This window comes from Anser brachyrhynchus (genome assembly GCF_964034855.1).
Source record: "Anser brachyrhynchus genome assembly, chromosome: 6".
Taxonomy (NCBI): domain Eukaryota; kingdom Metazoa; phylum Chordata; class Aves; order Anseriformes; family Anatidae; genus Anser; species Anser brachyrhynchus.
In genome coordinates, this window is record NC_137700.1 from 20,468,625 (window position 1) to 20,488,327 (window position 19,703).

General features: G+C 52.3%; 2 protein-coding genes across 6 annotated transcripts in view; one reads left to right on the forward strand and one right to left on the reverse strand.

The window, feature by feature from the left end:
* SGPL1 (sphingosine-1-phosphate lyase 1) overlaps window positions 1–19,703 on the reverse strand; it is a 55,157-nt gene that overhangs the window by 34,558 nt on the left and 896 nt on the right. The window contains exon 1 of one of the 3 annotated variants that reach the window (XM_080597360.1): window positions 3,522–3,659. The exons of 1 other annotated variant lie outside the window; for it this stretch is intronic. The gene's annotated coding sequence lies outside the window, so the exon portion shown is untranslated. Of the gene's footprint in view, window positions 1–3,151; window positions 3,278–3,521; window positions 3,660–19,703 lie in introns of those variants that run through there. One more of the 3 variants, XM_080597361.1, reaches the window with a different exon arrangement.
* LOC308197223 (microsomal triglyceride transfer protein-like) lies at window positions 5,750–19,346 on the forward strand. Of its 3 annotated transcripts, XM_080597355.1 has the most exons (19): window positions 5,750–5,764; window positions 6,120–7,514; window positions 8,818–8,999; window positions 9,114–9,257; window positions 9,679–9,786; window positions 9,922–10,038; window positions 10,717–10,856; window positions 10,944–11,094; window positions 11,305–11,462; window positions 11,931–12,096; window positions 12,538–12,645; window positions 12,765–12,977; window positions 13,065–13,279; window positions 13,737–13,834; window positions 14,530–14,651; window positions 14,897–15,124; window positions 15,328–15,452; window positions 15,719–15,889; window positions 16,782–19,346. In XM_080597355.1, the coding sequence occupies exons 2-19, from the start codon at window positions 7,448–7,450 to the stop codon at window positions 16,930–16,932; spliced, it is 2,664 nt and encodes an 887-aa protein (XP_080453481.1). In that variant the 5' UTR covers window positions 5,750–5,764; window positions 6,120–7,447; the 3' UTR covers window positions 16,933–19,346. The 3 variants fall into 3 exon arrangements, 2 of the variants coding, with proteins under 2 accessions (XP_080453481.1, XP_080453480.1); XM_080597354.1 differs by lacking the exons at window positions 5,750–5,764; window positions 6,120–7,514 and having other exon boundaries at window positions 7,529–8,999; XR_013952687.1 differs by lacking the exons at window positions 5,750–5,764; window positions 6,120–7,514; window positions 14,530–14,651; window positions 16,782–19,346 and having other exon boundaries at window positions 7,526–8,999; window positions 15,032–15,124; window positions 15,719–15,855.

Here is a 19,703-nt window from a genome sequence, read left to right on the forward strand (position 1 = left end):
AAGGAAGCTGTCTCTCCCTCTTCTGACCATAGAGGGAGCTGACTCTCCAGCGTTAGCCTTCCCAAAAAGGAAGCACACGAGCTCCCAGCCCCAATATACAGCCCAGAAATTGTTTTGGCCCCTTTCCCCAGCACAACACCCAGACCTCACATGCAGAGGAAGAAGGCAATTTAGATTAAATAATTAAGGACTCTGGATACTGTTCCCCCCTAAACTACAGGTGATCACAGAGAAAAAACTATAAACACTTTCTTTAATATGATTGATTGCTCTTGCGAAAGTTCAGCACGGGAAAAGAAATCAGAGAGGAAAACCCTCCACCATTCGGCTGACGAGTCATCATGCATTATAATCCCACATTTAAATGAATGATGAATTGCTTTTAAGAAGTGACTTAAGTCAGTGAGCACGTTATCAATCTTGCACTGGAGAACAGTCTTCCTATCCTCCTGTTCTGTAAATCACCCAAAGTGTTTAGAGGTTTCTGTCTGACAAGCTCCATAGCCATATCTTCCTTGTCAATCTTATCAACCGCTTGTTTAATTGTAAAAATGTAAATAAAATGCAGCACAAGCTGGCCCGATGCCTCATGACTTGTACATCGCCTCCGAAGGGAGAGAAACAGGAGGTTTCCCAGCTGCACTCGAGGCTTTTCAAGGATCAGAACAACTCCGATGAATGAGCCATGTCCAAGCCCAGAGCACAGCAGCAGCTTGGTGAGAACAAGATGCATGTGCCAGGAAAGTCTCTGTGATTTCCTTGTGCCTGAGCAATATCAGATCAAGTATTAATTGAAGAGCAAGACCCCCTAGAGCAAAAAATAAACTGGAATAAAGTCACACATGGCTATGTTCACCATCCTTGGGACCACCCAGGACTTTCTTCATCATCATCTACTGCTACACAAGACAGAGATACGTTCGGTGGCAGCAGGGATTATGAGCACCTGTGGCACTAAGGGATGTAATTCAGTGATGAGACTCGGCAAGTCAGGTTGATGGTTGGCCTTGATACTCCTGAAGGTCTTTTCCAACCTAGAGGATTATATGAAAAACAATCCCAGCATTGGCTGCTCTGGCCACTCTGGTGTTAGCAGAGTGTGCTCTTGTATCCTGCTGGCTCAGGTTGCACTGGTAAATAAAACATTTCATTTCAACATCAGGACGCTCAGCCAAGTAAGTGGATACCCAATACAAAGGGTAATCTGCTAATTACATCCCAGTGTGCAAAGACATTGCTGATGATACCGCACACACACTGAAAAATTAATGGCCAGCTAGGACTTGAACGTGCACCAACAGGAGGCTTTTCACATCCTCTGGCTACTCCTACCTCTATCAGCATCTCATCACCAGGTCTTGGGACATGAGGCTGTGAAATTACTCCCAGCATCACCAGAAAAGCACCCGCAGAGGACTAACTCTTACTGAAGAGCAATCCGCTCCCCCAGCGTTAGCTGGATTAAGAAGTGACTTCCAGCTCCCAAAGCTGGAAAGGTGCACAGTGGTCTAAAGATCTTCTAAAACATGTAGGTTTTTTTTACATCTCCCCCCCAAAAAAAAAATCCCCAACAGAATAACGTGTCAGCTAAGGATGTGTTGCCTACCTACAGCCTCCACCCACGCACAGCAGTGCAGACCATTTTCCAAAGCAATTCAAGCACCTCAGTTTCACTGAAGGCAGGTAACACAAAATGGCCCTTTAGGAAAGCTGATTTAACACACAGCATTTGCAAACAACGTCTGGGTAATGCTTCTCCCATCCTGGTGCATTCTTTGACCCTCGCAGAAAGGCATTAAAGCAGCGTGGCAGAGATCTTGTTAAACAGCCACTTGCTAAATCAAAAAGCCAAATCAATAGCATAGGCATAGCCTGACTTTAAAAACTACTTACAAACTAAATTAAAAGCAGTCGCGTTGCCGATTGACAAGATTAGAAAGGTTTCCCTGGCAATCATTGAGATTACAAACTAATGAACCATGCAGACGGAAGACATGGTGGGGGAAGGCATTTGCACTGTTGGTTTTTTAACAAATCTAGTCACATCTCAAGGGCTCACACAAAGCATTATCATCTTTAAAAAAAAGGAAAAGTTTCCTGGATATTTCTCTTCACCATGTGCTTCACACTAGCCCAAGGAAGCTCACAGCAGTGCCAAAGTCCAAAAGCAGAGCAGAGGGGGATTAAAACAACAGCAAGAGTGTTTGCTTGGGCAAAGGGAGCAGGGTAGGCTCCTCCAAACTTCACCTGCAGCTCCCAGGGGGATGAAGGAAGAGCAAATACCTCAATGGGGAACCAGGTCCCATGGCTCACCTGCTTCCCAAAGTTTTATAGGGGAATGACAGAAACAAATGTGGGTCTCGAAGGTTAGAGAGAAGGAAACAGGGTTGCAGCCAAGATATCTTCAAATTCTTCTCTTAAAAAAGAGAGAACAACTTTCCATGTCGGCTGTGGCCAGGGCTAGAAGTAATAAGGTAAAACTGCAGCAAGACGAGGCATGCAGAAAGTGTTTATAGCAGTCAGAGCAGTAAGGCACGGGGATAAATTCACCATAGGAACCAGAAATCCCCTCCAGCAGAGGGTCTTTGCAAAGGGGCTCATCCCAAGCAGCACTGCTGAAGCAGGGGAGATGGGCCGGGCGACCCCAGCCTTATTCCCTGCCTTTCCACAAAACACCATTGTGCTTTAGGCAGCAAAGCCTTTAATTCTGCTTATCAGACCCGAAATACAGAGACGCAGCCTGGGCTCAGGGGACCTCAGCTCCTACCAGCTCTGCGTGCCCAGGCTGTCCCCCCGACCCCATCCATTGAGCCCCCCGACGTGGAGCTGTGGTGGGCAATGCAAAATGAGCCCTGACATTATTCCACAGCCCCTTTTGGGTGGGGGGGGTGAAGGAACAAGGGGAAAAAAAGAGAGGGAGGCAGGCGTTGCTGCTGCCCTGAGCAATGCAGCCTAGCAACCCTAACACAATAAGGCATGGATTTGCAAATGGGGGGATTTTGGGAGCCTCTCGGCAAGGAAAAACTCTTCTGTGCCTCTTAGGAGAGGCATCACTGGCACTGACTGCTTTCCTCACCCAGATAGCACATTCTGGGTTTTCCCTGCAAAACAATTGCCTAAAAATAGGCTGGGAAGGGAGAACCCCACTTACCAGACTCAGCTTAGGTGAACCATCTCAAAAAGGGCTGCTTCAAGGCCAGAGCCATAGAAAAATAGCTCCAAACCTCTCCAAGCCCAGCTTTTACTGTTGCTGCCCAAGTATTTTCACCTGTCTGATTACTGTTTGCTTTTTAAACAGGCAACACTGGCACCACTCAGAGACTTGCTCGCAGAACAAGCTGCATTTGCAGGAATTGCAGCTTCTCCCAAGCCATTTGTCCTACAGAAATACCAGACCTGCAGAGTTCTGCTCCTTGGAGCTGATTGCATTTGTATGGGGAACCCCAGGGGCAGGGACAAACCCCAGGCTGCCCAGCACAAAGCCATCTCCCACAGAAAGCCCCAGGGTACGTCCCACCTACCTCAGAGACCCGCAGCAAGGAGAAGATGGATGCTTTGGGAACAACCACAGCTTCTTGAGGGACCCACTGCCCCGAAGGTCACAGAGCAAGTCTGTTCCCATCCAGGAGCAGCAGAGATGGGGCAGAAAGGGACACAGACAAAGCTACTTCACAGACTGAGAAACCCAGCCCAGCTGGAGACTGGACTTAAATATTCTCCAGGGGCCATGGGGGTGGTGGAGGCCCCAGGTGAGGTTGCTCGGGGCTGTTAAGGCTCAGTAGTGCCCTCAGCTTTACCCCAGGAACACCTGGCCCCAGGAGTTATTGCAAAGGCCCCCCTTTGTGGTAAATCGTCTTTTAGCAGGACAAGAGTCTGCCTGCGTTTACAAGAACTGGAAAAGTGCTTGGGGAGTACCCAATCAAATCAAACAAACAGACGTTTCCCCCAACCTTGAAATCCATAAACATGAGCACCAAAGAGTGGTACCCCCTGGGTTTTGTCAGCACCATGGTGAGAGCTAGCGGTGGCCCCATTCTCCAGGACATCCTGACCAGGTGGAGCTGCAGCACCATCCCTATTTTCACCCCTGGTGCTGCTCTGCAGGAGTCTAGGAGGGGATGGGGGAGCTACGGGCAGCATCTGCCCCACAGGCAGCAAGGCTAAGCGCTGCAATAACCACCGGGGTCCCCAGTTTCCAGAGACCCACTCAAGTGACAGCAGATACTGAGGGGACGTGTTTGGCCACGGCCAGCCGCATGGAAACCTGCAAGCACGAGTCTTGTTTCCCAGGGTTTTCCCCTGCATTTCCATTTTCTGCCCCTCAGCACCTCCGCCGGGCTCAGCGGTGACTTGCCTCTTGGCATCCGTCCCGCATCAGCCGCCGCTTGCTCCCGCGGTGATGCCGCCACAGCCCATAAAGAGGAGGCAGCAGGCATCACCGTGTGAGCTTGGTGGTGCACCACGGGGCCACCAGACCCCCTGGAGGAGAAGCTGTCACCCTGGTGGGCTCAGCCACCGCTCCTTTTCCTTTCCACCTTTACCAGGAAAATCCACGTCCAAGGTAGGGGTGCGCAGGACAGAGGAGTGGGGAGCTTTGCTGGGGTGGTGAGGGTGTGATATGGGAAGGGAATGGCATCTGCACTGATTTTTCTAGAGGGAGGTTTGGCACAGCGAATCCTCAGTGCATCAAGGGTGATGTCCATCCTATTCCTCTGTTTCCCTCCCAGATCCCACCCGATGCGTTGCAATGTTCCCAGCTGAACACCTGGTGAAAGACATCCTTTATCTCACTTCTCATTAAAAAATAAATAAAAAATACAGAGGTGGCAGCTTAACTCCTCCAGACCGCGCTTTGTCCAAGCTGGATGGAGATGCAGAAGCAGAGATGTTCCAGGAATAAGGGGAAGCACTGGGATTGATGCCAACCCCTTCCCCTGATGGCTTTTCCCCTCTCCCTGCAGGCTTAGCACCGAGCCCTCTCTCGTCCCGTTCCTGGATGGAGGTCCACCTCCTAACCACCACCCTGGGGGGGGCAGGACAGTGGACACCCATCGGGGACCCCCCCAACAAGGCGATCCCCTGGCTGGCTGCAGGTTGGTGTGCTCCCATGGGACAGCATGCAAAGGTGGGTGGTAAAAAACGTCTCTGCTTGGGGCTTTGGGGGATTTTTCAGTGCCACCAGTTACCTGGGAACTCCTCACACATCGTCAGTTTTTCCATTTTTGCAGATGAACACATTCAGTCTGAGGCTGCTCCATCACTTTTACAAGTCCTGGGCTTTGGGGTGGTTGGGACTCCCCTGGGGGAAAAGGGAAGCTTATAAGAGTGCATCGCTCGGGGTGAAAGGTGCAGCAGGAACGATCCTGCTCCTACGCTTCCAGCTTCCCCACCCCAAACCTGCCCACACATCCCCTCATCCTGCACGAACTCGCCATCTCTGGCTCCCAGCAAGGAAAATGCAGGGACCAGAGCCAAACCAGGAACTGGTTTGACACAGCCACCTCCCACTCCTCGACCTGCAGCCAGACCTGCTCTCACAAACCTCTGGTCCCTGGCAGAAAGGACAAGTGTCCCGGAATGGGATTCAAAGCCTCTGCGGGCCACTACCTGGGGAGTTTTCCTTCACCTTCCCGTCTGCCCCTGGGTGCTGGGATACTGGAAGCAGAGCTGGAAATTCCCCAGCTAGCCAGGAGCTGTCCTGGCAAACCCCTGAGGCACAGCAGGACTTCCCCAGCAGCACTCTGGCTCTCCTCTGAATCCTCAGGTTAGGAGAGTTTGAGTCTCACTACTTCCCTTACGCATTTCTGGTGAAAATCTGCACCAGAAAAAATCCCCCGCTTCTTGGGGAGGTGCTCCTGGAGAGCCTGGTATGTCCAGAGCCGTGCCAGCACCCTGGGTGGGATGAGGCTTGCAAAAAATGGGCTTTGATGCTGCCATATCACCTGGTTTCATCCTGCCTCCGGGCACGATGCCCACCCCTGCCAAAGTCCACCCCGATGTCACACCTTGGCAGACGAGGTGCCTGCGTGCCCCTCTGCCCTGCCACTTGTCCCCCGTGCAGCCCGGGGCGCGATGACCTGGTTGTCCTGACCGCCTGTGCCCCCTTCTGCTGCCAACAGGTCGCGGAGCTGCTACGCCGGGACCTGCAGCACTGGGACCTGCAGGCAGGCTCCCCGGTGGCGAGCCCCCCGTGGCTGGCCAGAGGGGTGAGGACGACCTGGAGCACGAGTGCTGGAGACTGGGGCAAGGGGCTTGGTGTCCTATTCCTGTCCGTAACACTGCCAGCAGATAATTTTCAAGGGAACTCAGAGTGAGAGCAAAACAACATTTCATTTAAAATACACCAGTCAATATTTTTGGGCGTTGAATTTCACCTGGTGTAAAGCAATCGCTCACTTCAAGGAGACCATAAAGGCTCAGTGCTTCACGAGTTGATTGTTTTCCTACTTATTTTGGCCCAACATTTGGCACAGCCCTCTCAGCTCTAAGTTTCAAGCAGACCTCCAGCTGCTGTGGCAAGCGGGCAGGTATCTGTGAGCACACTGATTTAACTCCTTAAGAGAGGATTTGCACCGGGAGGTTGTACCCAGATGGAAATGGGAGGTTATGTTTCTCCTGGGGGGTACGTGAGGGGCTGAAGGAGCACCCAGCGTTTCAGCAGCACTGGGTTTAGGTCCATAGATTTGCAAAGTTTCCTAAGGCATCTTTCCAAGAGCGTGATGTCCCCAGATGGGTCTGGGACAAAAGTTCAGCAATTTGGGGGCTGTACAAAAGTTGCCTGATTCTGAACTGAGTGGGAAGCAAGCTGCCCATTCACTCTGCATCCTGACAAACCCATCTTTGGCCCTTTGCAACCACGGGCTTTAGGAGCCACTTAAATGCAGCTACCCCAAAGCTCACACACGCAGAAATACACACGGATGGAGGGGCACAGCCAGCGAAGCATCGGCTTCCCAAACCCCTTCCCGCGCTGGTTTTTGTCCTGGCCCCTCCAGCCTGGCCCTTTAAGTAACTTGAGCCTGCAAACCCCAGTCCCTAACTTCAATGGAGAGGGAAAATGCTGCTTTCCCTCCCTAAACCCCTGGGTCTTTCTTCTTAAAAGCAACCCTTCTGGAGGAGGGAAGGGGAGTTTTGGTAAGGATGGGGCAGCGAGCATCCGCCTCCCACACTGGGGTGAATTCGCCACGCCGCTGCCTTCTCTCCACCCCGAAACGCTTCCTGCAGTTTTCCCCCCACCGCCGCCGCTCTTTGGCAAAGCCCAGCTGATTTCCAAACCCTCCGTGGCTGCTGGGGGTTGGTGCAAAGGTTTAATTATTTGCTTTTCCTCGGGAGTGGAGCGCCGGGACGGGGAGAAGGTCAGGTCCTGCCATCGGCGGCTGCAAAGCGCAGCCACTGGTGCGTGCGGCCACTCTCCCAGCCCTTCCTTCCCCAGCTCCCAGAGCCCACCATGGCTCCGCAGGTATTTTGGTGCTCCATCTCCCTGCTTTGCTGCTCCTTCCTGAGCACGGCAAAAGGTAAGAGGCTTTGGGGCCGAGGCTGCCCCGGGAAGCGGGACGGATGCTCGTCCCAGCGCACAAAGAGCATCCCGGGGCTCGCTGCTCTGCACGGAGCCCTGCAAAAGCCCCTAAATGGGGAGGGAAGAGGTACTGCCATGGCAGCTGCCACCGAGCATCTCATGGGTTTGGGGAATATGGGGGGCCAGGGAAGTCCTCCTGGGGGGCAAGGAACAGCCGAGAGCTGCGGCTTTTCCAACTGCGCACAGCACGCAAATACAGAAACTCTTTGGGCTGGCTGGTGGAGGGCAGGCCTGGGAAGTTAGCTGGATTTCCAGTGATTCCTGCTCAAATTGGGAATATTTCCCTCCCCTGAGACTGTGCTAATATTTCAGAGGGATTTTAAAACCAAGTTTGTCATTATAACAAAAGTAGCAAAACCATCAAACATTTCAGGCGCTCAGCAAGCACATCAGATTTGCAGGAGAATTTTAAGTAGCTTTAGAAAAAGAGATTAGACTGAATGTCTGTCGCGGCAAAGGCACCCCTGCCCCAAATCGTATGTGCACATGAACAAGAGAAGCAACTCCAGCTAATTCTGAACAAGTCAGATTAAAGCAAAGGGGAGTTTGGATCCAAAGCTGCCCCCAGCAGCTTCATTTTGCCCTATTGCAAGGTCAGTGATTTAATTAAGAGTTGGAGATTCTGATACAACTACTTATCTACTCAGGAGGGGAAAAAGGGAAAACGTAGATGAAAAATAAGTCTCTCGTCTCCTAGCAAAAAAAAATTACCAGTGTTGTCCCCAAGTTAACTGACTTTGCATTAATTAATGCACAGAGCTGAAAAGACCTTCAAACCATCTCGCCTATCCGTGGGCACACTCAGAAAAATTTGCTTCGGGATTAAAGAGCTTGCATGGGATTTTCCAAAAGTGCTGAAGTCCCCAAGCAGGGCCCCTGCTCTGGCCATAATTTCCAAGGCAAGAGGGGAAATGCAACCAGGAATATCCACATACTGGATATTTGGAATATCCAAATATTGGATATATCCATATTGGATATTTGGATATTCCTGGAATATCCAAATTTCCCTTAACCCCAAAATGTTATAGAAATGGGAAAAGTAGGAATGGGGAGAGCAGGTGTAGCAGGGTGTGCCACGAGCAGCTGTCTGTGTAGACAGAGGAAATTTGGGATTTGGGCTACAGGACACAGGCTTCAAAGAGCACCCAGTGCAGTTCACAAGCATCCCTGGTCCTCTGGCACGCGGGGATTGGAGGGAGCGATGACCACCACCCCTCAACGTTTGTGCCTGTCCTCAGGGGACCCGCAGGCGCTCTCCTTCCCACCCGGCAGGCAGTACCAGTACCGCTATGCCCTGGCCGTGCGGCTGGACCCCGTGGCCGAGCCGTCCCCCAGGGGAGGCTGGCTGCAGGCGGAGGCGCTGCTCGGGGTGCGCCGGCTCTGGAGGGACCCAGGCAGGGAGGAGCTGCTCCGGGTGCAGGTACGTCTCCTGCAAGGGGTGATGCCGCGTTTCCTTCATCCCTTTCCCTTGCCAGCATCCCCACGAGATGCATGGCAGCTTTCCAGCAGACACCGTTGCTTTCTGCTGTTGTAGATCCAGGACCTGAAAGCCCGACAGCAGCCAGAAGAGGCGAAGGGGCAGGATGGTGCTGGAAGTCCCCCTGCGGAGATCGCGCTGAGCCCAGAGGCACAGGCAGAGCTCCAGCAGCCAATTTTCATATCCTGGAGCAGTGGCAAGGTCAGCTGGAAGCCTCCTGCAGGGATCCAAAGCTTTCCTGGCTATGAAGCTCATATGAGCACCTGCCCTGGCTCTGCTTTTACATTGGAGCATGAGGAGGAGAGCGGTGGCATGTACAGGAGCACACGGTCTGCTGCGGTGCAGCATCACCCTGGGTTTATCCCCGTCCTCCAGAAGGGTTTTATCTGGGTTTTGGTCCCAAAGGTGGGATGTGAGCTCCTTTCTGGCCTTCTCCTCTAAGGAGGAGAATTATTATTTTTTAAAAAAAGAAAAATATGAGAAAACACACACCTCCACAAAGCCAGCTGAGGGATGCGATGGTGAAACCTTCAGGGCATTGCTTAGGTTGCAGGGGAGATGCCTTTCCCTGGGGGCCCCTAAAGCCATCCCCACAGCCTGACTCCTCATCTTACCCCCCCAGGTCAAAGCCCTCTATGGGGACGAAACAGAAGGCGCCCTGATCTCCAACCTGAAGCGAGGCATCGTCAGTCTGCTCCAGCTGCAGCCGCACGCCGGCACCACTGTCGAGGTAGGGAGCTGTGAACAGCAACTGAGAAACGTAAATCAGCTGCAGGTGGTTTTCAGGACCAGGCACATTTACAAAATTGTCATCTTCCTTCGGATGAAGGGAAAAACATCCACAAGGGTTTCATCTGTGTTTCAGGAGGACGCCTCCGGAAGCTGCCAGGTCACGTACGCCGTGTCCAACCACTCCATCACAAAGACAAAAGATCTCCTCAGCTGCACAAAGCCAAAATTGGGATTCACCTCCGTGAACAAAGCAAGTCCATGGCTCTCGTGGTGGTGGTAGAGCTCAGCTTAGGTCAAGCGTATTAGGGCTGTCCCACCAAATCCTCCTGCAGGTGGGCTTTGAGTCCAGCAGGCAGCCTTCTGTGCCAGCCTGGGATGAGCTTTTAGCCCCTGGCATAAAAAGATGAAACTCTGTGGGCCTTAATGCAGTTATTTCTGCCCCAATTAAAATCATTATATGTATATATTGTATTAAATTCAGTGTAGAAAGGAACATTGCCACAAAGATTCCCAATGGGCTTCGCAGGAGTCTTGACACCTGGCAGCCAAATGCCGAGCGCTCATATAAAACAAGCTTTCTGGCTATGAGTTATGGCAAACTCACCCCAGAAAATAAGTCCTGCCCTGCACAATTTTAGGAAACGGGGTTTTATCCAGAGCAGGAGGTGGTGTGTGTGAGGAGAAACCACGAGAGGGTAGGCTTCCAATTTGCCATCCCCACGCATCTCCCACACCAGGCAGGAGCATCCCTCCTCCCTCCGCTGCCTTCATCCTCCTCAGCAGCCAAGGCACGGTGACACCACCCTGCAATAAAAGGGAAAGCCCACACGGTGTCACCAGTCCTCCACAGGCCACGGTCCTCACCGGGGGCTGCCTCCTCCCACCCCTGGGAAGAGATTGGGACCTTCTGGGTTTTCCTTTTTTCTAGATTTTTGGAGTCCAGTGGCAGCCCACCAGCAGAAGCCAGTACGTGGTGAAAGACGGCGTGCTCCAGTCAGTGCTGGCGGAGGAAAGCCACATGGTGGCTCTAGCCCTGAGGTCCACCACCGGTGTCAAAATCAGCTCGAGGTGAGCAATGTCCCCGTCCCCCTGCCTGGACAGGGTGGCTCGGCGTGGGACCAACGAACCCACCAGTGGCTGCTTCTCCCCTAACAGGCAGCAGCTCGAGCTGGTGTCCTCATCTCCTGCCCCAGAAGAAGAGGCCAGAAGGAGCCTTGAGGACGCGCTGGTTGGCACGGATGGCCAGCACCAGCCCCTGGGCACAGCCAGCCTGCCCTTCAGGAGGGGCTGCACCCACTGCCCCTCGGTCAGTGACACCGCATGGCCCCAAAAATCTCCCTCATCAGTGCAGGCGGGACCATGCAGTAGATCATCTGCTCATCCCTCTAGCTGCATGGCCTAAATTCAGCATCCTGATGGGCCACTTCCACTCCTAAACATTACCTGAGTTTAAATATTATCCCTTGACTCAGTATCCGAGAGAAAGAGGCAAAACTCCCCCCAACTGTCCTTACAGCTGGTAGCCTACCTGAAGACCTTTGACGGCCAGAGAGCCAAGAGGGACATCTCGCAGGCGGCGGCCGCGTGGCGCTTCCAGAGGTTCATCCAGATGCTGCGCGGTGCCAAGAGGAGAGATGTGCTGCAGCTGCTGAAGAGGGCACCCGAGGAGATGCTGTGAGGCTCCGGGTCACTATCTCACCAAAAGGGGCTTTCCATGCCGATAAATGGCATATAGGACCATGGGACACAGGGACACTTCTACGCTGCTCTGTAACTACATCCAGTCCAGGCAGCAGCGCAGTAGCTTTCCCACCATGACCTAAGAAGTCCAAAATTGCTCTGGTTTTCCTGAATTCCCACACTGTACAACCACCACATGGCCTTTTTTTTTTTTTTTTTTTTTTTTTTTTACTAAGCTGCCATTGGAGCAGAGCAAATGCTCCATTTACATAACATCCACCCGTGGCCATAGCATCCATCCTGGACAGTGTGAGCCCTAAAAATGGGGACGTTCAGAGCAAGAGCCAACATTTTGGGTCTTTTCACCCAAGAACTGAAGCTCCAATGAGTCATAAAGCACAGAGAGGGGGTTGAGTTTCTCCTCCAGCACCACCAGTGATGACCTCCCTTCTCTCCCTCCAGCCCCTTCGTCGTGGAAGCAGCGGTGGCCGCGCAGTCGGTGGCATCCTTGGCAGCTCTCTCGGATTTCCTTGACTTCAGCAAGGAGCCCAAGTCCCTGCTGCAGACATTTCTCTATGCAGCAGCTTTCTCCCCCCGGCCTTCAAAAGAGCTCCTCCGCTTGGTGCTGGTGAGTGGGGACATTCCTCTCCTTCCAGAGGGGCCCACGTCCAGGGTGGGTCCTCACCTGTTTTCAGCCAGGAGGGAATGGCAAAAAATATTTATCTGTAGATGCACAGATATATTCTATAGACATAAAAGTCTGTAGAAACAGAACTTCCTATCTGTGTGATTATTTTATGTGCTTTTAATGGGACACTGGCGATAGGAGTAGATGTTCCTCAGGGAGAAGTATCCAGCAGAAGGTGCTTTACATCACTGCATGACCAATAATAAAAGCTGAACTAAAAGCCACTGTGAAAAATCAGCATTCTATCCAACTAAACCACGCATCGCCTCCTCTAAAGCAGGCAGCTTCTCCTTACTGTTTGTATAAATGCTCTGAGATAACAGCTAAAACACACTCCTCCTTTCTCTTTTTCCCTTTTTTCTCACGTTTCCTAACACCCAGGACAAGCTGGATGGGAAGCAGCTGGCCCCCGAGGTTCGGGAGACAGGGGCGGTTGCCCTGGGCTCCCTGGTGGGCAAGCTGTGCCGGCAGCGGCTGCGCGGGCTGCAGGTGGGTCCCTGCAACACCTCATCTTCCCCAGACCCCAAAACCCCCCAGGGCTTCCCAAAACACCTCCCGGCCCTCTCCTCATCCTCCTTTGCTTCTGCTCCCCTGCCAAACCCGACCAGGAGGTGGAGCGTGGCGTTGAAGCCATCCTTGCAGGGCTGAGGGGTGCCAAGGAGGAGCCCGAGGCAGTGATCCACCTGCTGGCCCTGGGGAACGCGGTGCTGCCCGAGACCATCCCCATCCTCCTGGAGCACGCAGAGGAAGGTCCCGCTGCCATCTCGGCCGCGGCCATCTCTGCCCTGCGGAGATTCCCTGCTCGGCACATCTCCAGCGAGGTATGACATGAAGCCACCAAAGCTCTGTGCTTCTTTCCCATGGGGGTCCCCACCACCCTTGGCATCTCTCAAACTGCCTTCTCCCAGGTGAAGAGGGCGATGAGGAGGATTTTCCATGAGAAGAGGAAGAGCTATGAGAAAACATGCCGCCTGGCCGCTGCAGAAATCCTCCTGGACAGCCAGCCCTTGCTCATGGATGTCATCAACATCCTGCTGGCCACGGGGGAGATGGAAACAGAAACGGCGACGTTCCTGCTGCACAAGGTCCAGAGCAGCCTGCGTGCTGACCACCACCCAGCAAGGTGGGTTTGGAGCAGGAGGCTGCCTTTTTCCTCTAGGTTTACACTGCTTTTTTTCCTCCTCATTGCTTCAGCTTTTGAGACCTTAAAGCTGGGTTCCCAAAGCAGCCACAGGACCCAGGCTCGTGGCTGCAGCAGAGTCCTTGGAGGGCAGAGCTCCAGCTCACAGGGCAGCGCACGGTTTGTAACCGCGTTAATCTCCCTATCGGCACAGAACAAGCCAAGAACTAACAGTTTCCAGAGCTAAGCAGAAGCTGCACAAAAATATTCAGATGGTTTACCCTAATAAACCAGAGGAGAGGCAAATTCCAGGGCAGACCCAGTCTGCCCATTTCCCTCTTTGCTCACACTCATCAGCAACTGAAATAGCTCTGAAATTCGTATTTCCTTTTCTTTGCACAGCCCTCTCTCATTTTCTTTCCTTCCCGGTCCTTACACGTGGTTTCCCTCTTGCTTCCAGGAAGATAATGAAGGACATCATGGGAGACTCACAGATAAACAACTACCACCACTTCTCGAAAGCTGGCATCTCCTCCTCTTTCTTGGGACCTCTGACAGGTGACTCCACAGAGGACACCGGTCCCTTGCTCCCCTCAAAAGGCTGACAGAGGGGCTGGTGGGGAAAGGCAGGTTGCAGCAGAGGCATCAGCTTTATGGAAATGCCCCCAAAATCTCGGGCTGGGGCTTCTGAGCACATCTCCCAGCACCATCTGATGCTGGCTGCTTGCCACCACCTGAGATGTGTTTGCCCTCCTCTGAGGTCCCTGTGACCACCCTCCTTTCCACAGCAGGTGGGCTGGGCCCCATCACATATTTTTCCCAAATCCTGCTCATTTGACAGAGGAACTTCAGCTGGAGACAAAGCCAAGAGTAGGCTGTAGGTGGGAGTTTGTGCTCTTCCTGATAAGTCAAGATACTTAGCCCCATTCCTCGGTTCTTTTGGTATTTTTAATAAGGTCTTCAAAGAGGAGAATCCTTGTACCGAGACAAAAATCACCAAACTTCAAAGAAGCTACAGCAAACAGTGCTTGCTAAATATCTGCTTACTTCTTCTCCCCTCGGCCCTCATTTCTGTCCCCCTTCGAGTTATCTCAGCCTAGACTTGTAGGGGATGTGCGGGGGCAAAATAGCCAACACCTGCAGGTAAACCACTGCCCTGCTATTTCAAGAACAGAAGGAGAAGGCGCAGAGAAACTTTCCCCCTCTGAATAATTTAGCTTCACCAGGCGTTCATGGGCAGCTCTATCTTTCAGCCTCTGAGGACCTGCTCTCAACTTTTGGGCTGGATCTGCTGTTTTTGGAGGGCGGGTTCCTGAGAAAGAGCGTCTCTGACTTCTCGCTGTTCAGCCACGACAGGCAGCTCCGTGCAGCTCAGGTGAGAGGGCAGCAATGCGGTTTGGCTTCTCCTCCCCACCCAGAGCACCCCGTACCAGAAATCCCAGAGGGCGTGCAGCTTGTTAATTCACCCCCTTGCTGTAAAAGTCACCAAAGGGAAGCCCTGCTTTGGAGAAGGGAGCCTACCCCAAAGGAGAAGGGTTGGACAAATAGCATCATGGTGCCCAAAAATCAGTCTCCAGCTGTGCCCCGTGCACCTGACGTGTCCCCATTTCTGTGTTTTAGGTCACTATCGAAGCCCAAGGGATGGAGTCTATGCTGGGAGAGAGCGTCCTGGAAGGGGAAGAGGAGACAGAGCTTAAGGCCGGGATGTCCGCTGTCTTCTTTGACGTTCAGCTGCGGCCAATTGTCTTCTTCCAGGGGTACGCAGACCTAATGGCCAAGGTTCTTCTAAGCAGCGGAGAGCCCACAAGCGTGGTCAAAGGGAACCTCCTGCTGATGGACCACCACCAGGTACTGGATATGGGTGACCCACCTCGGTCCCCGTTGGCCACCAGACAGGTCCATGATGCACCATGTGAATCCCACACCTAAAATCCACCAGGTCATGCTCATTCACTGTGGATACACACGCAGGGTTGAGGTGGCACTGTGGCAGGTCTTTGGGCCAGGAGCTGGGCCTGGGCACAGCGAGCACTTCCCTCTCCTTCCCCCAGGTCATTCCCCTACAGTCTGGCCTCCAAGTGGTGGTCAAAGTCCTGGGCGGGCTCGGGCTTGACATTTCGGCCAACATGGACGTGAACATTTGGGAGCAGGAGCTGAAGACCAGCATCCACACCAGGTCAGTGGGTGGGGAGCTGCTTGGCTGGGGGGGATACGGGATCCCCAGGGGGCTCAGCACCCGAAACAAGGGCTGCCCCACCTCGGGCTGCCTTGCCACAGCCCCCTGGCTTTCTCCTGCTGGGTCCAGCCGTGCCTCGGACAGGGGGTGGTGGACACATAGGGTCTTCAATTCCATGGCTGGACTTACAACAGAGGTGTTTGAGGAGCTGTCCAGTGTCCAGGGCCTTTGCTCGGTGACCAGGCTTGTGTGCTCTGCTCCTGCAGGGGAAGCCTCGCCATCGATTTCCAGGCAGAACTAGATGCCCCTTTCCTCCAAACCACCGTGAGAAGCCAGACAGAGGCAGATTCCTCCATCCACTTCGACACCTTCCTGAGGTTTTCCAGCAGCCCAGTGCTCATGTGCCTGCAGCTGAGAGAGGAGCAGGTCCCATACAGGTAAGCTCCATGGAGCAGCAACACTGGCAGAGCTCCTCACCAAGGACAAGCCGTCCCCATCCTCAACACCCAGCACAGGAGGTGATAAATCTGCTTTATGCAGGAACTCATAGCCCACTGCTGCTAATGATAACCCCCTGAACTCAGGCATTGCAACGCTTCTTTCTCACGGGTGCCTCTACAGCACACCAGGCTCAGGCAGCCCTTGCTGGAGGTGCCCGGAGTGCGAGGAACAGTGACTGTACCCAACAGTCAGGGGAGGGTGAAGGAAGGAATTCCACTAGCAAAGCAGATGCCAAAGGCTGGGAAGACAGAAAAGACTGCGTAACACAACAGTCCCAATCATTATGCATATCAGGATTAATGCATATAAAGAAAATGTTTTAAGGAGCATTTTCACCACCACATTCAAGAAAAGATTGACCAGAAACAATTTTAATGGTTTGGTGAGAGGATTAATCAGTTGCTTCTCCTCCCTGAGCCCCGAACCAGGCCCTTTCCAAGAGCTGTGTCTCACAGAGCCCCATGCAAACTTTCTGCCCGTGTTCTGCACACCCCGAGCACAGGGCTGGGTTGGAGCAACCCAACAAGAAGGGATCACACCATGGGCAGCAAGGGAAGGTCCCATCAGCCACAGGCTTACTTTACAAACATCATTACAGGCTTGATAAAGAGGAGGACTTCCTGGGGAGAAGAGGGAATTAATGGGTGTAAGTTTTTTGAGCACGGTGGGTCAGGACTGGCAGGGAGAGGGAAAAGATGTTACAAGATGATGGTGAATTGAGTGGATGTGCCATCAGGAGGCATGGAGTCCTGCAGATGAACACGGTGCTCTGGAAGGATGAGGTCCACCACCACGGCCTCCTGATCTGCTGTCCCCTTGTCCCAACAGAGAGATCTTCACAGTCTCCAGATCTGCTGGGAACCAGAGCAGCACTGCTCGGAAGGGCAGGCAGGGCGCTGTGCCCAGCCGGGAGCTGGCCTTGCACCGGGACAACTCCAGGGCGTGTAGCCTCCTGCTAGCGGCAGAGAAGGAAGCGTAGGAGAACCAGAGCACTTTGGGACTGGATTACTGCATCCTCTCCCGCCATGTGCCCCAGTTCTCCATGAGCCCAACATGCCCTGCCCAACATGATGGGAAATCACATTTCCCTACCATGGAAATGTGATTCCCTACCACAGCCATGATGGGAAATGCTGAAATGGGGGCTTCAGAAGAGACCGAGAGGAACTGCTGCACGTCATCTAGAGGTATCTCTGGTTTGGGGCCAGGTCTGACCTTCCCACCCTGGACTTTCCTTATCCTGAGCTCTTCTCCTTCATGGCTTGCTTGAAGCCAGAGCAGTCCATATAACAAGCCTTGTAAAACTCTGCCTTCTGCTGCAATTAGGTTTCTGATAGCCTAAGAAAGCATTCTGCAAGCTGATACCCAAAAATGCCGTGATTCCCCCACCCCATTTATTAGGCAGTCAGAAGGGAACACATCTACAGCTGGCCAGCAGCAGATTGCCCACAGAGGGAGTGAATGGCACACACACCCTTAACACACAGTTTTGTGATGCTGAGGAGTCCAGGAACATGGAAAAATTTATTTCTGGAGGAGGCATGGGGTTTCTTTTATATATGTATATGTATTAATGCAGCCACGTAGACATTCACCCCAGAATAATCCTCAGGGAGAAACAGCACAGAAAAACAAAATGCTGCATAACCTGTTGCCACTTACTGTATGTTCTTTCTAGTGTAATCAGCTGTGTTTGCATTTATTTGCATATGAAGGCAGCCCAGCTCTGTGCCATCCTGTTGTTCCCGCAGGGAATGTGCTCTCTGTTGCCAGGGATATGGCCAGTGCCACACCAGGCAGCAAGGGTGAGGCCAGCAGGGGAATAGCTTGGATTTCACTGGGGTCAGATTCCTGCTTGGGGCAACAAGAAATAAAAAAGGAGCAAGGCAGAGGAATGCGACCCACAGACCTTAGGGAAACCAAAGCAAAGTTAAGGGAGTCTACCCAACAGCAAGAGACCCTCCATAAAAGCACGGACCTGCAGTCTCAGCCCTCACCTCAAATCAGGGAGAATCATATTGAAGATCGAGATGAAAAACATGGAACAAGTGGTGGAGAGCCACCAGCTGCTGGGGGAAGTCAGGAGGAGATGGGGGACGGTGGAGTCTGGAAAGGGGAAGAACAAGGGCGTGCCAAGCTATTAGATCATTGTCACAGCTCTGCATATCACCCTTGTGGTGCTGATCCTCATCAACCATGCATGAGATTTTAATATAGAAAAGATTTTAACATAGAAAAGAATATTTTAATTTTATTTTTAATTTTATTTTAATATAGAAAAGAATTTGAAAGGTGGTTTGAGATTATGAGGACTCCCAGCATGGGGCAAAGACACCAGAAGCAAATAAATTGTTACTCCGACAGGGGTGCAATACAGAGCTGGATCTGCAGTCAGCAATGCTCAGCTGGAGAACCAGCTGGTTTCAAACCATGGGTGCAGGCTGTCAAGGTGTTTGGATAATTCTCCATCCTGTGGGTATTTATTAATTTTCACTGGTTCAGTCCATCTCACGGGACAAATGCAGGTGAAAAGAGATCAAGAGGGCGAAAATGAAGTCGTCCTTTCTGGATTTGAGGGTCTATTACAGAAAGCTTGGCTAAGTACTACAAAACTGCTGCTTCAGGTAGTCATCCCTCAGGGTGGTCATTATTCAGCCAAAATTGGTGAAGCTAAGCACTGGGGTCACACCCCCACCCCATCCCCTTCCTCCTCCTTACAGAAGCCAGCCAACACCACTAGGCAGGCATTCTGCTTGCACACATGGAGTCCAAACCCATCTATTGAGAGAGAGGTGGCTCCTGCCTAGGGCCTCTCATCTGCTTTTTGATCCAAAGTTTACATATTAATGGGGAAGCCTCTGGCCCCTCTTATCACCCGAACAGCAGTTCCCCTTCCCTGCTACCCGAGGCAGCAGATGGAGATAAGGTCGCCCCAGCCCCATGTGCAGAAGGCAGAGTTCCAGCAACAGAGATACGGCAGCTTCCCTTTTCTGCTGATATTTGGGCTCTTTCAGTGACAATCTATGAAAATCACAATTAGCTTTGAGTAAATATTGTTCTTCTGTTTTGCATTCTCCTCCCAAGTTGGATTGTTATCGGGCATGGACGCTGAACACCTCTCCAGCACGAGAGGGAAGCTTGCAAGGAGCAGCAGTACTTCTTTGTTCCTTCCTGATAAGGAGGTGCCTTTGAAATATTTTTAGCCCTTTTCTGTATTAGAAAACTTGCTTTTTTGGGAATAATAGGGAAACTGGGACTGTTGAAATTGAGAACCTGATGTTAATGTAGCGGTCTCCTGCTTTTTGGGGAAGGAAACTTGTCTGCTTCTTCTGGATGGCACTAATTACCAGTGCTTTGGTGATGTACAGAAATAAATGCAGTGTATTTTTTGTATTTTCTCTTTGACTCTTGACTTCTCTGGATGTAGAGGCAGAGAGGTGATCCCATAGATGTTCCCAGCCAGAACAACATGGCCAAAGCCACTCCAAATTCATGCTCCCCAGGGACCTGCTCTCTGGGTCTATATTTAGAGTGCCCTACAGATGTGTACCTAAATGCCCCCAACAGTGCTGCAGGATGGAGACATGAGGGCCACTTCTGTTACTGAAAACCCCCAGAGCACCTTTAGGGATGACAGCAGCCCTGCAAGAGGTATTCCATGGGGAAGGAAAGGTTGCCTTATACCTTCCCAGGAACAGGAAGGAGAGGATTGGAGGCCATCCAAGACACAGCTTGAAATTTGGGCCTCCC